Consider the following 24442-nt stretch of genomic DNA (forward strand, 5'->3'; position numbering starts at 1 on the left):
AATATGTTCACCATAATTGTTGTAGCTACAGAAAGAACTTTACTATATGTATAATGATACCTTATTTAAAAATCCAAGAATCAAAATTACAATGGCAAACAAGCGGATTTTCAACGATGGTAGTAATATTACAAGAAATTGATGTCTGTCATAAAGTTATAAAATTGTTTGATGATTGTCTAATGCAAACTACATTTTGATCCTAATTATAATTTTTATATGTAAAAAATCGCATGTTAATTGAAGGATTTTTAAAGTCAACGAGTAAATTAACAATTGTCATAAAGCGAAAACAGAAATACAATCATAATATCTCCTGCGGCAATGCTTCGAGTATTAATATAAATGCCATCGCGTACATATTGCCTTTAATGCCGACGCCAGCAGCAATATCGTTGGCTTATTGGCAAGGAAAGAAAGATTAAAAAGAGAACTGAAAACCATCGACATCGTTATAATCGAATGTAATGCCATATTAATATCCAGGCAGAATAGAACTTAAATTTTCGTAATATAGGAAAAATCCTCGATAATAAAATTATATTATTCAATCATCGATGAAAATTTTGGCAATTAATTTTATTAATAACAAATATTAGTCCAAAAAGTTATTCTACGGGGGATTTTATACTTTCTAAATATAATATCGCTAGCTCTTATAATTTAATGTTTAAAAATTTTTTAAATTTTGCAATAGCAAACAGTCGAGTTATATTAGAATGTATTGTACAATAATTTCATGCCTCAGTGTTTTTTTAATTTTGTAAATTAAAATGCAAATATTATCGACATATATAACCACGCTATCAACGATCAACATGTATATTAAGCGCGATCATCAAGCACGCCAAAATGGCAATCCATTGAAAAAGCGTTACATAAGTGCAATATCCGAAAACTGTCAATGCCCGAAACATTTCCGAGCCAAGCTAATAAATTCTCCTTCAACGTCGATACCCGGTAACGTTCGAGCGCCGCCGGTGTTAAATATCACGAACAACATTCGTAATCTCGGGACAGGTAATAACAGTACTTTGTAACCTTACACGCGCCTTTATCCAGCTAACAACTTTAATAACTCTGTAACACAAGAACGTGTGACGGCGCCGGCGACAAAAGTCAACGACGACAATGCTCGCAGTAGCAATGGAAATGCCATCGCGGACGCCGGCCCTTCTCACAATCAACCAGCCGACGACGCGACGGTGGGACTATGACAGCAGCGCATGATAGGGTGGCATGTAGGGTGGGTGCGAGTCAGCATGGTTGGGCATCGCAGCGCGCGCGAGGGGGGGCGGTGGTGGTGGTAAGAGTTGACGTCGGTGGTCGGGGGCTGATATCTAGCTAAGCGCTGGCGCAGTTGGGTCGCGGTCTCCACCACGGCAGCATTTCGCCCAACGGTCTCTTTACGCACCTATCTCTCCCTCTCGTTTCCTACCCCCTTATAGATCTCTTGCCTACCCCTCTTGCAATCTCCTCTCCCGACCCCTCGTCGTATCCCACCTCTCCACCTGCCGGTGGACTTTCGCGAACGGTGCATACACGACACTGGATGCACGACACCCTCTGCCACCCTCCCCATCCCTCTTTCTACCCTACGCCTGTACGTGAAGGTGTTCGCGCCGCGACGCGTTAGTATGAGTGCGGTATGATGAATGAACGGCATTTTAGAGGGACGGAAGTAACGCGCGAAACCATCTAGTCCTTTCGCACGATCGTAAGTCACACACTGGCGTCACCGGATCCTCGTGAAGATGCATCTCGCGTGAGAACTGTAACCGCCCACGTGGAAGTACTGGACCAGCTGTGCTGGAAGGATTTAGTGGCGCGCCGGTTCTCTCTCTGTGTGATTACGCGAGACTTGTCGCTCCGTCATTCACAGTCCGTGACAGTTGATAGGAAAGGTACATTCGCTGCTTGTGAACACAGATTTGTGAGATGCTTCCTCTCGATAATGGACGATACATTCGATGGTGTAACGACGAACAAGTGCACCGAGCGACTTTAAAGATTAGACGCGGAAACGCGACTCGATTCGACGAGTGCGGGACTGATCGTTACAACGCGATTGATTTATTAGGCATGAATGTTTTTTTATTATTTACCAAATATACATGCGTGAATAACATGTTTCTTTACGTATAGAAAACGCATGTAAAACGAATGTAATAAATCGTAATAGAAACGGGCACGTGGTCGCTTTCGCGTGATCGATATTTTGTGAATATCTCGTGATGAATACTGTGCATAAAAATAGTCATTTTAAAATTCCACTTTATCGCGTTGGTGAATAATGTTTTTATCTCAGGTAATTTAAATATCTTTTGAAAAAATCTGCTTAATGTGTTATTTTTTTTTGAAATTTATTAATATCATATAAATACTCTCTACACATTAATATTATGATATATATAACTAATATATATAAATAATGATAAGTGCTCTTTTACGTATTGAAGATAAAGCATTAATTCTATATTGCTTTGTTTGCAAGATGAATAATCTAATCGTCTTATGCAAAATATTGTCACTGACTGATAGAAACAATGTGATCATGTAATAAGTGTTGCTACTGTTATTAATTGTGAGCAAAATGGAATTTTTTTTATCGTCAACTAGGAAGATATATCGCCTTTGTCAGATTGTTGCAACTTCGAAGAAGCAATTGCTGTGAAATGTACCGAAAACGATTTACTATAAAAGCACTCGGAATGGATTTACAATATAATGACAATGGGGCCAGTTGGTACAAATCTTTCAAAATGATCTGCGCTTTCTTTCTCTTCATCCTGCTGCATGGTAAGCAAACGTTGAAAAAATTATCTTTGCTAGAAAATATTGTAATTTAAGACGTATTAGATTGTTTACTTGAAAAGAGACTGATAAGTCGAGCAATATAAAATTAAAATATATTTAAATATTTACATCAGAATAATTTGTATAAATATTTTTTTAAATATAAATTTGTTAAAATAATTTGTTAAAATAATTTTTTGTGTAACAAAGCTAATTTAGTAATGATTTAAAACGTCGCAAAACTTGGACGCAAAAGTGAACATATTTTAGATTTGACGGATGCATTGTTTAATTTCAAGTAAACAATAATCGTTTGATATAGCGTATATTATATCAGATACATTGTGTAATTTCTATAAAAATTCTGCCCTCTTCCGTTTCCGTCAAACAGTGAACATACGTCTCGTTTGAATAAAAAAACACGGTTGTTAAAGAGTAAAAGTGCGGAGTTAAAATGTAACGCGCGTACATATTTATTCGTAAATTGACAAACAGCCATATAAAAAAAAAAAAACATGCGCGGGACAACAATAATGACTTGGCAAATGTTGTTGCGGCGAAATAACAACGTCGGAGGAAAATGCGTGCAGCGCTTTAAAAAGCATGCATTCGACACCCTCTTTTATCTGGAACAGCTTTTACAGCGTAACGTCGTGCGCGAATCCGACCGCGACCATTAATGGAATTGCCACGAGCATATTTTTCCATTCGATAAACACCGCCTGGCAAACATGGCGAACGTTGTTGCGGCGCCGTGATAAACTTTCGAAGAAATTTTTTGTACGTTAAGGCGATGCGCGAGGCAGAATCGATGCTATTGTATGTTCCGTATAGGATCATAAATTCTCCGCTCGACGGTTTTGTATTTATTCAATGTGATGATTTGTAGTAGCAAGACGGATGTTCTGTCAGATCGCTTTTGCAGGAGGCACTCCATCGCTAATTATATTCCAATTAATACAAATTCGATTATTTTAGTCGCGCCAATAGAACAATATTTATTAATTGTTTATTGAATATAATTCTCGATATATAATACTTTTATTGCATGCAAATTATTAATATATTTTATAATTATTGATAGAATTATTATTATACATTTCACTACACATTTGAACATTTTATAAATGTTTCAAAGATTGCGTGCCTGAAACCAGCCAATTTTACGAGCGTGGCTTTACGAATTGAGAAAAGTACCGTCATATCTCGAAAAAGAGTAAAGATCTCGCCGCGAGTGCAACTGGCTTCAAGATGCCAACCCTGTTATTTAGACCATAAACGCGGATGCAGTAGCGCCGTCGACGTAATATTGTGCCGGGGACAACATGTGAAGCGACGTGTTTACAACCGCGCTCTCCGGTCTGACTATCATCAGACCGCTATCACTCGTATCAGCGCGAATCAGCGCAATTTTCTCTGAGCTTCATAAAATCTTACGCAAATAATTTTATTTACTGCAACATGCATTATTTACGGTCAAGCTTTATATATATAAATTAAAATAATAATAATCATCTTTATTGTGCAAAATAAATTCATAGATAGAATTTGACATACTTTTTTAACGAACCAATCTTTATTTTGTTTATTTTTATTTTCCTTCTTTCGTTGCTAATAAATATGCATATAATATAGATTTAATAATATCAAAACTAATGCTGCGCAAACAACTGTGAAATGGTTGCACTTTGATAGCTATCGTATACACGTGCGTGTATACGTAGCATTACGTGCGTTCATACATTAAAATTATGCATATTTCTCTCTATGTAAAAAGTTGTAATTTTTTATTAAGTGATACATTGCAATGCACACCATATTAAGTCTATTACTTGTTTGTCAATATATATTGTTATTATATATATAGTATATATTTTCTTGTATGTTCTTTTGCGTTTTACTCACTTTTATGCGTCTCATCGCACGTCATCTATAACTCATACTTTCCGTGATGACATCCATTCGCTTCGTAGATATAATATAAAAGTGTGATAATATAATGTTTGCAACACTATATCTTTATTTTATGCAAAGGAAATAACGTGTTATAGACATTAAAAATCGAACCGAGATGTTCCAGAATATAATAAAATAATTGATTTTTTAGATAAAGAGAGAGAGAGAGAGAGAGAGAGAGAGAAAAGAATTTGCAGTTTTGTTGTAAAATTAATATATACGTCTTTACAATTTTTTTTTCTATTTTGTATTTTTGCTCTTCTCTGTATTTTACATAAACGTTTTAATATAGAAAAATGTTGCACATCACGACATCGAATCTAATCATATAGCTTCGAGCAAAAACATAATCATATATTCTGTAATATTATCACGAAATTCTTCCTACAATATAAGTAACAGTACAAAAGCGGATGTATGTATTACCGAATAGTTCAGTCAACGTATCGATTCCTTGATACGCTTTGCGGCCACAATTTTCAATCAGCCCAACTGAATGATCGTGGCTGAGTAACGTGTAGTTACTGCACATATCCATTAGGAAATTGAAAATTGTAGATGTTCCACGTCGCGGTTCGATGGCACGTGACTCAAAATAAGAAAAAAAGCGAATCGGTGCGCATGCAAGCGCGAACAGCCATACACATACGTGTACATACAATACATCCGGAATATTATGCGAATAGCTGATATATCAATAAATTCTTCTACATTAAATGGCAATTTTCTGACTGTTGCACGTGACGATTTTCAGTAACGCGTCGAAATTACTTTCCTCGCTATTTCCGATTCCATAAATCGATTCTCGACGTATCCGGAGCGTCAAGGTTGCTCGCGGCTAAGATAATTCATGCTTCTGACTTGCTAAGAGATTTGCATCTATCGTGTCATCGTCTTCGTCAAAGTTACCGGCATTAATTATTATCGGATGCTCTTTCCGAGCAGCTGAGTCGGCTGTCGCTTAATACGATTAGCCATAATTTATACATGAGGCCGCGGTTAAGTATGCGGGACGTAAATTGTAAAACTCGATACCTCGCGACTCTCACATTTATTCGAGATTGATGTTTTATTCAAACGACGCCGCTTAAGATCGAAAGCCGCTTCGCTTCGTCGTAATCTGTGATTTTGTATTCACCATCAATATTTGCGTCGTAGGATTAAGTTTAACTAACGACGTGATGTTTCCGTCACTGCGAGTAAAATGCTCGATCCAAGTTTGCGTTCCGATTTCTCTTTGAGACTTTGAGCTTAGAAACATCATATGATGCAATACACAGACCTGAATGTGTACGAGGGATGAAAATGCGATTGCGCTCAAATATTGCAAAGTACATCGTATCGTCGATTTAATCAATTTCGAATTAGATATAAACATGTGTTTGCGAATATAATGTTATCCGTAACGACATTAAAAATTAAATGATTAGTAAGCATGCATGATGTTTAGCAATATTGATAACATGAAAGAAAATAGAGAAAAGTATATTGACGGGTTTGTAGAATATTAACCGGATAGATATATTTTTTTATTAAAACATCTTATAATTAATGTAGTGTTATTATTTAAATAAATAATATTTTACTTTATGTATAAAGAAAAGTAGAAATTTATTTCTGCAAAATGACTAATTAAGTCATCACGATACTTAAATAATCTAATCAAGTTTTGCGTACATATTTAATCCCACTCTACACGGTTTGCAAAACCCCAGATTATACATAGAGTTATTATCGTCATTACCGATCTTAAGAAAAGATCATTATTCTAACAGATTATCGGACGCCGTCGGCTTTCGTCGTAAAAAGGCTAAATCCCCGGGCTTCGTTGCGGCCCTGGGCCGCACCGCGATGTGTTTTTTTACTTCTTCCGAAATCTCTGATCCGATCGGAAGTTTATTCCGAAGTAACGCCTTCGATAAGATTCTTACAAGTAGGTGCTTTGGTTAAGGAAAGGGCGACGGAAAAGGGAAGGAGAGACGAACTTTCATAGACTGGTATTCAGAAATACAAACTTTTATCCGCGAGGCATTTGCGAAGTCTGCAAACATTCAATATACGTTTCGATAACTCGCTGCATTCGTCAGTGTTACATCGATCGGGACGTCGTGATTTGACGACCAATACAAACAATGAAATCCAACTTGGCGATTAATGGCGAATAAACTCATGGAAAATTCGTCGCATTGTATGGAAAGCGAAACGAACGGACAAAGAGTCCTTTTTCCCATGCTGTTAAGTTTTCTTAGTGGTTCTGCAAAGCCTTGGAATACGAGAGTTTTATTCTAAGATACTTAATTAATTAGCACCGCCTAAATGCGGTGCCGCAATTTAGCCCGCGTACAATCTCGCCGTGATCGATCCATTTCCATCATCTTTTAGCTGCAAGCTCCTTCATTAAAAACTCGTTGTTCGATTTTTAGTTCAAATATAAGTGTGACACGTGTATGAATAAATTTTCTTTTAGGTGGAGAGAGAACGTTTTACGACATTTTAATCAAAAGATTTATATTGCTTTTGACAATATAACGCGGGACCTCTATTGTTTATGAAATTGGAACGGACGCGGCGCGAGCGAAAGAAACATAAATTTTCACGTTAATAACATTTTTGCGGCGCTGTGCGAAGAAACGAGATCCGGTCCGCTACCTAGGAAAATGGATTATACTTTAAGCTGCCTAATTAATAGGCGTTACTCGTTAATTAAATATGGTTTCATCAACTTGATTCTGCTACGCGTCTTCCCCAAATGACCTAGTTGTGGACATGACTTTGTAGAAAATCGATACGCGAGATTAATTATCTCAAGGGAATCAAAGCTGCGGGTGTTTAAAATAATTAAATCAACAGATTTGAATAGACCCAAATGTCTTCAAAAAAATTAACCGTGTTGTGTGACATTAATCATTTTGTAAACTGCAGGGTGTGACAGAGACACTTCGCACGTTTGCATAACTTAGGTTTGTAAAGAATAAATTTTAGCAGAACGAGAGATAACTACAACACATCTGCTTACGGTGATTAACCTAACGTAAAAGGAATTCCTAAATCCTACGAGAGCGGGTAAACGTTCTTTGATTTATATGATACGAATAATAGATTTTCCGTTAAAATAAGAATTCATCAATTCGCAGTAGCCGCGGTTAACGTGGATCGATATTTGTTACATGTTATCACCGGCCAATCCGCCGTGCAAATATTTTTGTTTCCACCTTGTCAGGCGTTTTTCAAAAAAGTCCCGGCGGCAACGAGCGCACACATAGATCAGACTGAGAATAACGTTGCGCGAGCAATATCCACCGGCCGCGTCATGATATATCAAAGCGCAATTTACGGTGCTGCTATATCGCCAATATCAAACGAGCTTTTTCTCCATCCTCCTCCGGCGGTGGACTGGGAAATATGGTTACGCTCCGCCAACGAATCCGAAATTTATAACGGGATCAGCCGTGTGAGCCGATGACGGTCTCTGATCGTAACATCCTTCATCGAAGGCGGTAAGATCACCAGCAGAGAAAAATGTATGTGTGTGTGTACGTATATGTATATATATGCTTGCTAAGAGAAAAGTGAATATCTCACATCTACAGTTCTACGGAGCTTTTCGCGTTCAACAAGTGAAAGGACGGCACGGTGCCGGGAAACGATAAAACATTTCTATCTTCCAAAAAAGAGCTTTCATAATTGTAACTGACTCAGTCCAAGAAAGTTTGCTCAAGCATTTCGTCGCGTTATAGGCGAAGATGTAGAGAACGATTTAATGTTCTCCATTGAACCATTGCAGAAGTTAATACGAATATTTTATATATGCGGACACAAGAGTAGAAACTTGAGATATTTGGCATTTGTAAAAAATACTACTAGGTATAACATACTTTAGCAAAATGTTTTGAATTTCAAACAATTGAAGCTAATCTCAATGTAGTGAATGAAGAATATCGAGAAAGAGCTCCATCATTCACACAGTACAAGCTATCGTGCCATTAGTCTTTATAATGAGACTGCTATTCTGAAAGGAAAGAAAAAAAAAACGACTCTCCCAACTCGATCGTATTTTCCTTCCTTTCGATATCAATATTTTCCACTGCCTCGGAACATTTCAGTCTTTCGGCTTATAAGAAATCTCTCCATTTCATATTTCTGCAAAGCACTTCGTTCTTATAATTTACACGCCAACCGCGTCTCATAATTTGCATACTGTACTATCTATCCATTTTCTCTGTGCAATATATATTTTAAAAAATAAATTTTTTATATAAATTTAAATATTAATTAAAAATCATATTTAAACTTGTAATATAAGCACTATGGAAATTGCAATTGATGGTCATAGATTGTTATTACTATTGATTCATGATAATGCATACTGGATTCTTTATACTATGTTCCGGATTCATCAACGTTGTAATCTCGGACACATATTATTAAAATTGGCAAGAGGATTATAAGATATTAAAATATATTTTTAACGTTTTTTGATTGAAGTATTTGATTGAAACATAATTAAAATACAAATCGGAAAATGTTATAATAAACTATTTTATCTCCGAGAGAATTTATCTAAAAATTTTATCACGAAATATGTGATAAACTTCTTGAAAAATTCTCTTAAAAAATTTTTAATTAATAGTTTAGTACAATATTATAATTCACATTTTAATTGCAACATAATTTCACTTGTCGAAAACATGGATGGATAAAGATTATTTTTAGACGTGAGTTTCGAACAAATTCTGACAGCGAGTAGAGATTTACATGATGAATCGACGATCCTTTTCACATCATTTACGAAATAATATATAATTCTATCTTCGTAGAGAGAGAGAGAGAGATATATATATATATAACGCGAATATGAAAACGGAAAAAATTTTAAAGGCGAATAAGAGTGAGAGAAAGAGTAATCTAATGGAACGTGCGCCTGAACAGTTCTTTCCGTCGTTCACCGTTTTGCACAAAGTAAATTTGTCAACGCATTTACTAATGTTAGATATATGAATAAAATTTTACAATTCCCCGATATGCGTTATGTCGTCGGAATTTTTTGATGTCAGGGAAACAGGCGATGCGAAAGGTAAAGCAAATTGATCGACGAGTGGAGGGGAAGAAGATGCTTCATCTTGATATACGTTTCTTTATTATGCTGTAAGGCCTGATACAAGCAGACGCAGGAAAGGAAAATTTGCATCCCAAAGAGTTTACATCGGAAATACGAACGCTCGATGCAATATTTCTCGGAGAGAAACGGATCTTCGTCGTCGGTCTTCCTCCGACGAAAATCGACGGTGTATCTAGAAGTGGCTCTGCGTTATTCAGAAGAAACCGCTAGACTCTTTAAAAATTTTGCTGAGAAATAGGAACGATATAACTGCGTTTAGTACTAACTACGCGATTCTTTTATGAACTATTCTCGAAAATACAATTTTCCACATCCAAGAAGATCATTAAGCCGCGAGAGCCAAATTGCACTTCGGCAGCGACTTCTCAAAGTTCCGCCATACGTTGGATGTATATAAAAGAATCTTTTTTATATTTCTATTTTCGCCCATTTAATTAAACAGCAAAGCTCTTAAGAGGCTTATGAGTTAAGATTGCCGGTATCTTATCGCGACGACACGTTTGCGGTTGTCAGCAATTTTCTTCGGCTACCTACTTTCCAAACTACGTGCCGCTTCTCAGTTCAGAATAATAAGAACTTTTTTCGACTTTTTAATGGCTCGTCGAAGAGATAATTTATTCACACCGCGTTACGCGACACAGCTATTATTAAGAAAATTCTGCGACGAATTGTCGAGACATGGATACGTCTCGCAAAATTCTTCACCTTGATATTCGCAATTTCGTGCTAAATAAGGACAGTTGATCTATTGGCGGAATAAATCTCTATAATTGAATTAGAAAAGGATAAATGTTCCCATTAAAAAAAAATTATGATAATATACTTTTACATTAATAATAATATATGTATTACTGTTTTATTTCTTTGAAAATTAACAGGTCTCCTGAGCCATATAGAATTTAATCTCTGTTCTCTATATTGCAATGGCGTATTGTAGAAAATAATTAAAGTGAAAAATTCCACTAAAAAATGTTATATAATAATTCAAAAATGTTATATAATAATTCAAAGATGATTCAAATTGCACTCTTTATAACATGCATGTACCATGTATCACGCGGAAACGGTGACAATATATATTAGAGATGCTATAATAAAAGAGAAATGCAGGTGCACGTTTTTACGTCCAACGAAGAACCGTTCCATTCATTTGTCTTTCTGATGAGGAAATCGCGAAGAAGCTTCCTCCCATTCTTTTCTCTTATTCTCCCTTCCATCCTCTGTCCCTCCATGCTATTCCGTCTAATTAAATCGGAGCTTCTTTGAGAGTCTTAAACGTAACGTTTCCAATTCTACTTCGAGCTATTTGCTCCTGTTATTTAGTGTTCTACTTCTTTGACGATGGCAACTTTGTTACACGAGTCGGATTATAGTCATGGATACTGTACTTGTGTTTGCTATTTCGAAAATGAGCTTTGTTAATAATACATGGAAATGGTACAATTATGATACGCATAATTTGCAGTCTATTATAACAAAATCAGATGCACGGACAAAGATAGATCATGCTGCCAAAAATTCATTTCTTTTTTTTACGATTGGGAATTCAAGAGAGAGAAATATTAGTTTCTACGTATTTTGCCCGTTATTATTTATTTTTGTATCATATTATATTTTGCTAAACAGACGTGGATAAGAGATAGAGAGGAGAACGTAACCACAACTTCGTGCGTTTATACATATAACATTCGTACATATCACTGTGAGTTATCATTACTCTTCGCGGTAGAGAACAAATATTTGTTCTTGTGAGGTCGGCGAGGATCGAGGTTTCAGTAACAAGGTTTCATGCAACGAAAGCATACTTGCAATTGAAGAGGCAACGAAAATGGTAATAATTAAGCAAAACACACATTTTTCGGAAACTTTACTAATTGACACGATGAGCAAAATATTTCATTCGCGCACGCGTGTAAAAAGAAATAGGGTAATTATTTTTTTTTATCTGTCGGTTGCAGCGTTGTCGCCGTGCCGTGTGAGTTGAAAGTTGGGAGAAAATGAAAATGGATCGCGCCCTTCTGTTTTGGCACGGAGTAAGCTATTCCGTTGATTCGAAGGGGCGGTGTTCGGAATGAAAATAGATCGATGTGCAAGACGAATATGCTTCGCTCTATCGATGAGTTTCGCCGGCTAACATGCACCATGTACTGACAATGATGAGTTGAGTATTTGAAAGTACATGGCGGATATCACAAAAAAAGAGGATTCCGTTGCGAGGCAGTTTCCATTGAATGAGTGACTATCGAGAAATATTCTTTTTTATTGGAATTAAATTTATTTACCAATTTAATAGAAAAAAATTAAATATGCTTGAATTACATATGGGTGCTTTTTAATTAACTCATATAATAAATATTACAATTATTATTACTTTTTCTTCAATATATACTATAATAATTATACTAAAATAATTCTCTTATTCATATTACCGGTTTTATCGATAAAAAGATATCTACTTCAATTTTATCTCTCTTCTCGGGTATAAACAGAAGAACAATATCAAACATATTAATATGCCATAAAAGATTATTTATACGCAAAAAATCTAAATTAAGAACGGGAATGTACAAATAAAAGAAACATAGCATTGTCGTGTCACACGAATTATGTGTGTATATCTATCAGAAATAGCATAATACAAGAATAATCGTTACTTTTTATTGAGCGCAAGCTCTCAATGATCTATTCGCGTGAACGCGAAATCCTTGATCCTTGATAAGAATCACCCCTTGCAAACTTACCAAAGCACTAGACAATAGAAAGAATTTTAAAAAAAGAAAGATCTTTCTCGCTTTTATTTCGCGTGTAAAGGAAAAATCGCGATCAAAAGAAACACGGCTTCCAGCACTCGATAGAATCTTCATGATGCGGCAATTCCATTTCCGCGTACATAAAATGTCGTTAACATTGATGAGTTCCTGTCGGAAGCATCCATGTAAGTGCATTGTTGCGGCAAGACATAAAACCGGTGCAGAGATACCAGCGTTCCTTCGGAAAACGTGCTCTGTAAGGTATGCCTTAATACCATCGTTAAACGAATTTATTGAACAAGTGCGCGCGAATCTTACTTCTGACCGAGGTCATTATAATGACTACTATATTACATTGACCTATACCTATATAGATCGACACCGATCATCGAGGCGAACGATAAAAATGCTACTACCGCATTTTGCTCTCGAAATCATTTGCTTTTGGAAGTGATTCAATTTTTTCTCATTTTGCATTTTTATGTTGCCGTTTTATTGTACAATGATCGATATAGAATATCCTCGTTTTTAAGGGTATCAATGCTAACCGCGATCGTTCAATCAATATGTGGAAAATCGCATTTCGCGTGTATAAATATGGTTCGCAAATATGTACGTAACTATATTATGTAATTATGTAATTTGTGGAGACTTTCTAATAGTGAATATTGTGTAGCATGTATAAACAGTATCCGTTTGTAATATATTTCAATAACGGCATAAATAGATAATTTGGAGTCGTGTTTCTCTTAGTGTTAATATTTTAGGGAAGACATTAATTTTCCATCATGTTTCCTCAACTTTTGTAAGATTAATATTGGAGCTGTGCCAACAAGTGCACAGTATTTCTATGAATATATGCAATTCTTGGGAAAAAATTTTATAAAGAATTTTATAAAGGTTTTCTCGTTCTGAAGATAATATTAAATTAAATTTCTATCTTGTTTTTCTTTACATATAAATTATGTATATTAAATTTAAAAGTAATATACACAAATCAATTTCTGCTCGCACTTCACTTTTTTATATAAATACGCCAAAGCGAGAGATATTTTCCATGATATACTTTTATTAAGAATGAAGATCCCTTTGTTTTGATCGCATAAAAACCGTTTTGCGATAATATCGGCGTGCGCGCGCGACACTGACGGGAACAAAATTAAATTTTCTTCCGTAAGATGAAAGAAGTAGTATGGAAACCGTGTCTGCCACAACCACCCTCCGAGAATTTTGTGGGAATGTCATCGTGACGCGATAGGAAAGTCACAAGAATGCTGTTCATCTCTCTTATATTCCCTTCTTAGAAGAGCGGAAACGTATATCCTCGCGAAACGTTTCGAGGGATTGGCGCGACTTCTCTCCGCTCTTTGTCCTCGATTCTTGTGCCGAATTTAACTACCGATACTTAAAATGGTGGAGCTGACGAATAACAATATAGTGGAAATCACCTCTCGTCAGAGAGTAAAACAGCTTTATATCGCGGCAAATATCTCGTGGTGCTTTTTAAATTTGATTCGGAAGCATTTTACGGATCTTCGAAAGAGGTTCCATATCCATAATAAAATAGAAAAAAAATGATAATCTGTCTAATAAAACAATACCACAATCTGATAATTGTTCTCTCTCGGATAGCACGTATAAAATTTTACGAAAATGGCTCGCCCGTATGTGATAAATGTAACGATGCAGAAAATAACGTTTGCATGAAAAAGTTCGATGTAATAAAAAGAGATGAATACCACTTAGCGTGAGTACATGTTAAATATGGAAAAGTATGTGCGCGAGAAAACAAATTAAATTAAGCGAAATATATGCTGCAAAGTATGCACGTGACGTATGATATACAAAATTAAAATTAAAATTAATTCAAAGTCCCTAGCATTGAAAAAATAGAATTTGCTTGCTGCAATTTTTAAACAATTACGGTATCTTAAAATTCGCGCACTATGATTTCGACTAAAATTTTAATTATTTTCTATCGCGTTATACACCGTTGAAACAAACGAAAACGTTTGGGGAAGGAAAGCGCGAGTAAACGAGACTTGAATATGACTAGACAAAAAGCAAGAGACGCAAAGATCCTTAAAATTCCACAGAAAGAAAGAAAACGCCAAGTTAGGTTCGGTCAATCGATCCTTAAGTATTAAAGACGCATTAAGATCGCTAGATTCTTTGTTCACGAATGAAAAAAGCAAAAAAAGTTCTTAATGAGGGTTCCGTTTTATTTCTCACAGGAATAAGTTTCATTTGATGTCTCGAAAGCTACAGGCTCAATTGCGACTCTTTGACGCGCTTATAAATGCAAAAGTTCAAGTAATGATAATAATCTGGAAGAACGAGCTTGATAGATTAATCAATATATATTTATTTGATAAAAATGTGAACTTATTCATCAGGCAAAATATATATATATATATATATATATATACATATTAATGTTTGTTTTGATGGACATTTTTAATAAACATAAAAAATGTACAAACAGTTAATAAAAATTATTTTGCTCAGAACATATCACGGTAATAGGAAGGTAACGCTTATTACAAATGACACGCGTGTAATTGACAATGAAAAAGATGCATTCTAGATCTTGTGAGAAACACGCGTTATCTACATTAAACAACAGATGTTCATTTAAATTTTGTGAAGAGAATTTGATTATACGTCGTCACATCCTATAAATTTTCTTCTGGATCGGCAGCTATGCGAGTGGCTAGAAAATACCTGATTGCCGTCATAACTCTGGGTAATTTTGCGCGTAAGGTATCCCCAAGGCGCACAAGAAGGCCCGGGAGCAATTTCATATTAATATCAGCCCCTCTATCTTCAGAGGCTGTCCTGGCAAGCAACGTCACCTTCGTCGTCGGTTTGATTCAATCAGGCTCGGCCCTTTTCTAGATTACTTGTCGGCACTTTATGGCGCACAAAAAGCCGTACCCTCCTCGTTTCAAGCACACGGAACGAGTGCTGGGTCAATAATCTTCGACCAACAAGCTCTCTCTTCCTCTTTCGTCGGAGAGATACACCTCTTTTTATTTTGCTGGAAGCTTCGGCTTTTGACTACATCGCTATGACATTTCGGTATTTCAGGAACGTCGCTTACATTTTCGCAAAGTCGTGCCTGCCTTTAACGTATTTATCCGGCTCAAGGAGTTTTCAACGTGACATCAAGTCACGGAGCTTCACATTGAATAACGCGGTGATAGACTTTAAAAATAGAGAAGCACTGATGTAATATTGTTTAATATTACGAGCGAGAAAATTAGATCTATGTAAGTGCAAACAATAATAGATTTTGTGCTTTATCGAAGCGTTATTAAAATGCAGACAAAGCATGTAATTTTATTAGCAAATGTGCAAGCATCGTTCGCAATATCATCTGATAAATTGCTCCGAGTGCGAAATAAAAATAGGCAGAATGTTAAGATGATAAATGTTGTCTTTTTTTCTTCTAACAAAACATCCATTGCTGATAGATATTCTATGCCGCAATAACGATTCGTCTATTTTTATTCAAAATGGAAAAAGTGATCTGAAAAATTTTCGAATAATTTAACACATATATTACAATATAAATATAAAGAAAAACATATAATTAATCTTATTAAAAATATAAGATAATGAAAGCCAACGTTTAGAAATTTACCTCATTATATTGACAGTATCTAGTAGTAAAAGTCAACGTGCGACAGACCGTTAGATGGGAAACACGACAAGCTGTGTTCCTGAATATGCGAGATTGTCTAAAATCTTGTTTTATCCAAAACTCTGGTCATTAAACACGCGATAATTCAGGCGGATAATGCACTCGTGCGGCAATCCCGCCGACTGCAATTCCACGCGTGCTGAACCTCTCCGTTCCCGCCGCCGCTGCCACCTACGACCCGGCAAGAAGAAGCCGCTGGAATAATTTACCAAGTGCTCTCCACCTTTGTGAAGTGTAATGTAGAATAATGTTTTACACCATTGCGGCTCACCCCCGTGCCGAGTCGAGGCGCGACCGCAGAGGTAAAATAAATTTTGCAGCATAAGAACGCTCGCCCACACTTCATCCATCACGCGCCTTTTTGTCCCGTAAAAATGGCGTAATGCCAATACAGTTACGTAAATTGTACGCGGAAACTCGATATATTAACAATAACAATAAATTAAAGGTATAATCGGCACAAATAACGAACATTAACATTTGTTGCTAATTTTATAATATTTTAAAGCGGATTGTATAATGATTAGAATAAGGAAAATGAAGAAAGAAAAATTTCTCAGATAACAGATAATAGAAATCATATTATAAAATGTTAGAATAATAATAATGACCTTAAAAAATAAGTCTAATCGTTAATAAATGCTCTAAGCAACGATAAAAGCCAATTCGATAAAAACATATTTCTGTTATTTTACATTTATTTTAAGTTAATGTGAAAGAATACAGTTTAAAATTATTACGTTTTAACCGTTTATTATATCTACCATTATAATTTGTAATACATATAATTTTAAAATAGCAATGTACATCACGAGTGGAATGTATGACACGTTAATGGCATCAATAAAGACTATGTATCAAAGAAACGAAACGTGAAGCAAATATCGATCAGCGCGCAAGAACGCCCGACAATTTTCTACACACCCGATATCTTATATTTTCTTCCTTATGTCTTCGCGTACTTCATCGCTTTTCCATCGATATCGACGTCTTCTTTTTCTTTTCGTCCGTATCCCATCGACCGCCTTACACGTTCGACCACGATGTGGGCAAAACTTTTAAAACCGCAAGTTAACTCTTTCGAGATCGTCTGTCTAACTGCACTGCGGCCTGCAAGGTATTAAGTCGCTTTTTTATGTTTGCCGTAAGTTAAAAAAAAAATGCGTAGAATAAAACTTTGCAATTTTTACGTTGCACAATTTCCTCTTTGTACATTATCTACATATGTTACATAGTAAAGTTACAAAGTTATATCATTACAGTTGAACTGTCTGTGTGTCAAATTTTCTTTTGCCATTTTAAAAAAGTTTCTCATTCCACTCGCGAAATAAACTTCTACAAAAACATACAGTATATTTCTCAGATTAAGTATGTCACGTTTTAATCTCAGACATAACAATAATTTATTATTGTCATTAATCGCAAATTTAAAAAAGCTTAGTAATATAAATATAATTTAAATATAAAAATAATAATATAAAATAAATTAACAAAATTATTTCACATAATTAATTTCAAAACTTTGTCTCAATTTTAATTTCTGCTAAACTTTAATGGATTAAAAAATGGAAAGTTGTAAGAAATAGTAGTCATTTATTCATTTTTTTGATCAGAAAAGAGTACTTTCAAATTTATCAAGGAGTTATACATATATATGAAACATTCTACACCTTATTATTGCGAAGGTCGAAATGAAATTATTTTATAATTATTCTGTTTCATTTTTTCTGTTTCTTTTTGTCATAACTATATTCTACTTCGCTGAGTATATATTCCCGAGTATGATTTTGTGCTCTGCCCTTTCTCTCGTAAAACTGGGTTAAACCCAAACGGCTGTGCTGTGTTTAGCTCGAATAAAAAACGAAAATATTGAGAGAGAGAGAGAGAGAGAGAGAAAGAGAGATAAAGAGTAGTGCAGAGCGACCGTCCCATCCGTATGCACCATCAGGTCATTGCTTTTTAACTGCTCCGCGCGGCATATTGTTTCTTTCTCTCTTCGTAAAAACACGCAGGAGGTGATATCGTCGACGGTAATATCTCAGTGGTATTCTAAGAGATTAAGAGAGAGCATCGTAATTGTCATGCCGCCGCGATAATACCGCCATTATTTCGCGCGCGATGAAGTGCACATTGAGCTATATCTTCAAATTACGGATGATCGCTCGAGCAAAGTTTCATTATCACAATTTCACGAAGCGTTTGAGAGAAGAACTACAAGTCGAAGTATGCTACGTAATATTAATGTAATCGTAGCTGTGCTTAATAGCCGGAGATCGCGGTTTACTTTACGGTGTTTCTCGATCGACCGCGCACGAAAAGCCGCAGAAGCAGCAGAACTGCCGCTTGAAATTTCGCTTAGCATCGCTCGAATCTCTCGCGATTTCGAATGTGTTCTTAACAGTCGGATAAAATTCGCCGAGTTACGTAGAAAAGTTCGCGCCGTGTAAAGCGCGAACCGCATCAGCCTGATGCTGTCGGCGTTACTTCCAGTCGGAGAAAACAGAACGTAAATGTGTGGTTTCGTAAACAGTCGACGCGCTACAAGCCATCTCGGCGCATTTATACTTGCATTTTATTTGCATTTTACTGTTAGTACGCTGCAGACTGCAGGAAATAGCGAGAAGCTGCGGATGATGTTGTCGCTTCGGACGCTGCTACGAGCGAACGAGGACGAGGACGACAACGCGAGCAACGATGACGACGATGACAACGACAAGAAGGAGAACGACGACGGTCGTTTCCACTTTCGCGATGCACATACGTTTATTCGTAAACGCTCGTAGACGCATGCAAAGGACGTACGAATATAAACGCCCAGACATGGTGCAATGCGACCCTTGGACCAAATAGCGCGGACGGTATCTCGATACAAGGATTACGGTAATATCCGCAAGGCTCGAATTTGAGAACGCGACGCGAGGGTGAAATTGGATCGCCACTGGTGTTTTATCCTAAGAAGAATGTATCGATTCTCGATGTTGCTCTGCTACAGAGAAACTTTATCGGAACTGTATTTTGGGAAACCATGGGAGGAATGGTTAGAATAGTTTTGCTACTTTCTCTTAGACTTTTTTTGTCGCTTTTTATTGAAACAAGATAACCGCAATCTGTCAACAAAAAACAACGTTGATAAAATAATGTTTAGGGAATTCCACGTATTTTATATAACTTTTTGTAAATAAAAGGTATTTTTCTAAATTCTTAAATGGATATAAGAGAATAGGAAGAAATAATTTTGATAGAATAATTTGTATTTGGAGCAATGTGTGTGTATTAGCATTTTAGAATCAAAAAGATCTAAATAATTTCCCTGATATGTCTGCCGTACCAATATTACACATAGTTTTAGTTTGCTGGAAGTTTAATGAAATTCCATAGCATACTATGCAATTTCGCACATTAATTGACATTAGACCACTCGCGCTGCACTAATGTTACAATTCTCATGCATCTCCTGGAAATATTCGCGTGTATCATCCGAAACTGTTACAAAAAGAAAGCATCCAAAATTATTACAATTTGGTATAATATATATATAAAGTCATATAAAGTCATGTAATTATATATGTTCAAAGAGAAATAAAAAAAAGAATAGAAGCACGATTGTATATCATTTTATGTACCGTATCTAATAATATTGTATATTTATCGTTCTTAATCAAACAGTTCTTTGCGAAAATCTATTCTTCTCACTACTTGGCCAAAAAACTGCAAAATTTCTGACAAACGCGCAAAATTCTTCTTGTCGTTTTTTCCTAGAAATCAAAAATTCTATTATGCTTGCCATATATGCGGCACTGCGCGAGTAACTCAAGCATATTTTATAGACAGCAAAAACCAGACATTCAGTGGCATTCGCTTGTGATGCATTCTTCGCGCGCCCGGTTTCTCGCGACGAGCCCTAAAATGCGTACGAGCTGAAGAGAGGCGGTGCATCCATCAACCTCGATCGTCGACGTCTGTTTTCACAGAATTTCTGCTGTACTTTCGAGGTTTTCGAATGTATGTACGTACATACATTCTGGATATTTCCTCGTACTTCGAGACCTCGCGCTCTACGACTTTTCCGTCTAGCCGCGCTTTTCCCATCGCTTTTCCCTGTCAGCTCACAAGGGAAGAGAAAACGTAATTCCCGAGCGGCTCGCCAAGTCGTTCAACGACTTCTTTCAACGACAGTTTCTTCTTCCTCGATAATCTTTCATGATATAGCCCGCCAAGTAGTTTACAGATCTTTGCTAGTCGACTGTGTGTGCAATCCGTTTAAGTTTCAAACAATGCTGCAGTAATACGTGCCATAACGTTTCAAAAAAAATATATTTCGCAAATGCCTATGTTGTTGATAATAAGAAATCTCTTTATTACATTATTTTTTAAATAGTCTATTTAAAAATTTCAGGGAGTTAACCATCTTTGTGTGTGTTATGTTATCTTAAGAGAACATTTTGTATAATGTAATAATATATACATATAACGTATGATTTTATTAATCTCATTTTTATACGTCTCGTGTTGATCTGTAAAATATTCTTATTTTATTGTCACAGTTGTCATAAACTTTATAATCTTTTGGTAAACGTCTTGAGAGAACATCATCCTTTCTCTCGGAATGTCATACTTTGTCGTAAAATATTGGACGCTGCTACGAGCGAACGAGGACGAGGACGACAACGCGAGCAACGATGACGACGATGGCAACGACAAGAAGGAGAACGACGACGGTCGACCCCCACTTTCGCGATGCACATACGTTTATTCGTAAACGCTCGTAGACGCATGCAAAGGACGTACGAATATAAACGCCCAGACATGGTGCAATGCGACCCTTGGACCAAATAGCGCGGACGGTATCTCGATACAAGGATTACGGTAATATCCGCAAGGCTCGAATTTGAGAACGCGACGCGAGGGTGAAATTGGATCGCCACTGGTGTTTTATCCTAAGAAGAATGTATCGATTCTCGATGTTGCTCTGCTACAGAGAAACTTTATCGGAACTGTATTTTGGGAAACCATGGGAGGAATGGTTAGAATAGTTTTGCTACTTTCTCTTAGACTTTTTTTGTCGCTTTTTATTGAAACAAGATAACCGCAATCTGTCAACAAAAAACAACGTTGATAAAATAATGTTTAGGGAATTCCACGTATTTTATATAACTTTTTGTAAATAAAAGGTATTTTTCTAAATTCTTAAATGGATATAAGAGAATAGGAAGAAATAATTTTGATAGAATAATTTGTATTTGGAGCAATGTGTGTGTATTAGCATTTTAGAATCAAAAAGATCTAAATAATTTCCCTGATATGTCTGCCGTACCAATATTACACATAGTTTTAGTTTGCTGGAAGTTTAATGAAATTCCATAGCATACTATGCAATTTCGCACATTAATTGACATTAGACCACTCGCGCTGCACTAATGTTACAATTCTCATGCATCTCCTGGAAATATTCGCGTGTATCATCCGAAACTGTTACAAAAAGAAAGCATCCAAAATTATTACAATTTGGTATAATATATATATAAAGTCATATAAAGTCATGTAATTATATATGTTCAAAGAGAAATAAAAAAAAGAATAGAAGCACGATTGTATATCATTTTATGTACCGTATCTAATAATATTGTATATTTATCGTTCTTAATCAAACAGTTCTTTGCGAAAATCTATTCTTCTCACTACTTGGCCAAAAAACTGCAAAATTTCTGACAAACGCGCAAAATTCTTCTTGTCGTTTTTTCCTAGAAATCAAAAATTCTATTATGCTTGCCATATATGCGGCACTGCGCGAGTAACTCAAGCATATTTTATAGACAGCAAAAACCAGACATTCAGTGGCATTCGCTTGTGATGCATTCTTCGCGCGCCCGGTTTCTCGCGACGAGCCCTAAAATGCGTACGAGCTGAAGAGAGGCGGTGCATCCATCAACCTCGATCGTCGACGTCTGTTTTCACAGAATTTCTGCTGTACTTTCGAGGTTTTCGAATGTATGTACGTACATACATTCTGGATATTTCCTCGTACTTCGAGACCTCGCGCTCTACGACTTTTCCGTCTAGCCGCGCTTTTCCCATCGCTTTTCCCTGTCAGCTCACAAGGGAAGAGAAAACGTAATTCCCGAGCGGCTCGCCAAGTCGTTCAACGACTTCTTTCAACGACAGTTTCTTCTTCCTCGATAATCTTTCATGATATAGCCCGCCAAGTAGTTTACAGATCTTTGCTAGTCGACTGTGTGTGCAATCCGTTTAAGTTTCAAACAATGCTGCAGTAATACGTGCCATAACGTTTCAAAAAAAATATATTTCGCAAATGCCTATGTTGTTGATAATAAGAAATCTCTTTATTACATTATTTTTTAAATAGTCTATTTAAAAATTTCAGGGAGTTAACCATCTTTGTGTGTGTTATGTTATCTTAAGAGAACATTTTGTATAATGTAATAATATATACATATAACGTATGATTTTATTAATCTCATTTTTATACGTCTCGTGTTGATCTGTAAAATATTCTTATTTTATTGTCACAGTTGTCATAAACTTTATAATCTTTTGGTAAACGTCTTGAGAGAACATCATCCTTTCTCTCGGAATGTCATACTTTGTCGTAAAATATTCGATGTATTCGATGTATGTTTTACTAACATCTTCTTAGATGACGCTCTATTGTACTCGAAGCTGCACGTCTCTCCTTCTCCATTTTGCCTTTTACTTCTTGCTCGTTTTTCCAACCACCTTTACTCTGCCCCAACCTCTCGTCCTAGTTGTTTGAACAATGAGGGGTGGATATTATTCCCGCGAGATCTTTCTAGTCGTCTTACGACTTTTTCCGAGAGCAGTCTTCTTTTTAGGAGCGTGGCACTGGACGAGATACTTTTTGCTAAATCTTTCCTACGATATTTAATATCGAAAATAATTCGTCGAGAATTTAAATGGCAAATTAAAATTTTTTTTACATTAAGACTTTATATTTTTTTTTGCCAGAAATTTTAAAGTATAAATATTTAATTTTTATATATTATATACATACATACATGCATACATATATATATACATATAACGGATACGTTTATTTATTTTGTTAAATTGCTATTATAACAGTAACATTGTTTATCAAGGCACCAAAATGTTACTGGATTAATTTAATGGCATATTAATAAATAATTTGTTATTATGATATATTTCTGTACAGTAGTTGTTTATAATATATTGAACAAAACAATTATTATGCTTTTAAAGTAAATTATGCTTATTATAAATACCAAATTTGAAACAGACCAAAAATGTATCCATTAAAATGTATAATTAGTAAATATCATATTTATTCTGATTTTTTTTTCTTTTGCAATTCTTCGCTATATTTTTCTATATTTTAACTTGATACTTTTTCCAATTAAATATGCTAAGCATGTTTTAAAAACGAAGCGAATATTATTTCAGAACAGCGCTGCTAGCCATTATGAAAATATTGCTACAGGAGTTATTTTCCTTTTCACGAAATATATATGTATTACTTCAAATTTCAGATAATACACAGGAAGCAGAAGCAGCTTTTTATAACAAAATTTTATTAACTGTGCTTGGCATTATGAAAATTTTATATTAAAAGTAGTCCTTTTGTGCCGATGCTGCAATCAGAATGCACAATGATAATGACATGCGTTTTACATTAGCGTTATATAATAAAAATTACGAATAAATTAAAAGTTTCGCGACTTTAACAGTTTCGAGAGGATGTGACTTTTCTCGCTCGAATAATGAAGTCGCGTCAATACGTTTCGCGACGAGAGCTCATCCTAGAAAACGTTTTCCACTGTTGGCAGCGAATTGTGTAGACCTCGCTTTCTCACGAAACGCTACAGCCAAAGCGCATCGAGGGTTTCCAATTCGCGGGGTTGCCAACGCATAAGATGTAAATAATGTTTCGCCTCCGGTGCATTCTGCATGCATCGAAAATCCGGGAGAAACGAGCGTCGCGCGCATCCGTCGACTCCGATCGTCAACGTCGAAACCGGCAGTCTGGCACCGATACATGCATTTCCGGAATTTTCAACGGCATACCGGCTCGCAGGAATTCTCGCGACATATGTCTTATGCGACGACGTTTCTTTCTCT

General features: G+C 35.9%; 1 protein-coding gene across 4 annotated transcripts in view; it reads left to right on the top strand.

Moving 5' to 3' along the window:
* The first annotated feature begins 1359 nt into the window (after positions 1 to 1359).
* Positions 1360 to 24442, top strand: part of LOC115239367 (zwei Ig domain protein zig-8-like) — a 50864-nt gene continuing 27781 nt past the window's right edge. For all 4 annotated transcript variants that reach the window (XM_029813852.1, XM_029813861.1, XM_029813871.1 and 1 more), the window contains exons 1-2: positions 1360 to 2308; positions 2495 to 2799. In XM_029813852.1, coding sequence (XP_029669712.1) covers positions 2676 to 2799 — 124 coding nt within the window. In that variant the 5' untranslated portion in view covers positions 1360 to 2308; positions 2495 to 2675. The remainder of the gene's footprint in view (positions 2309 to 2494; positions 2800 to 24442) is intronic.

This window comes from Formica exsecta, unplaced genomic scaffold, assembly GCF_003651465.1.
Source record: "Formica exsecta isolate Colony F162 unplaced genomic scaffold, ASM365146v1 scaffold116, whole genome shotgun sequence".
Taxonomy (NCBI): Eukaryota; Metazoa; Arthropoda; class Insecta; order Hymenoptera; family Formicidae; genus Formica; species Formica exsecta.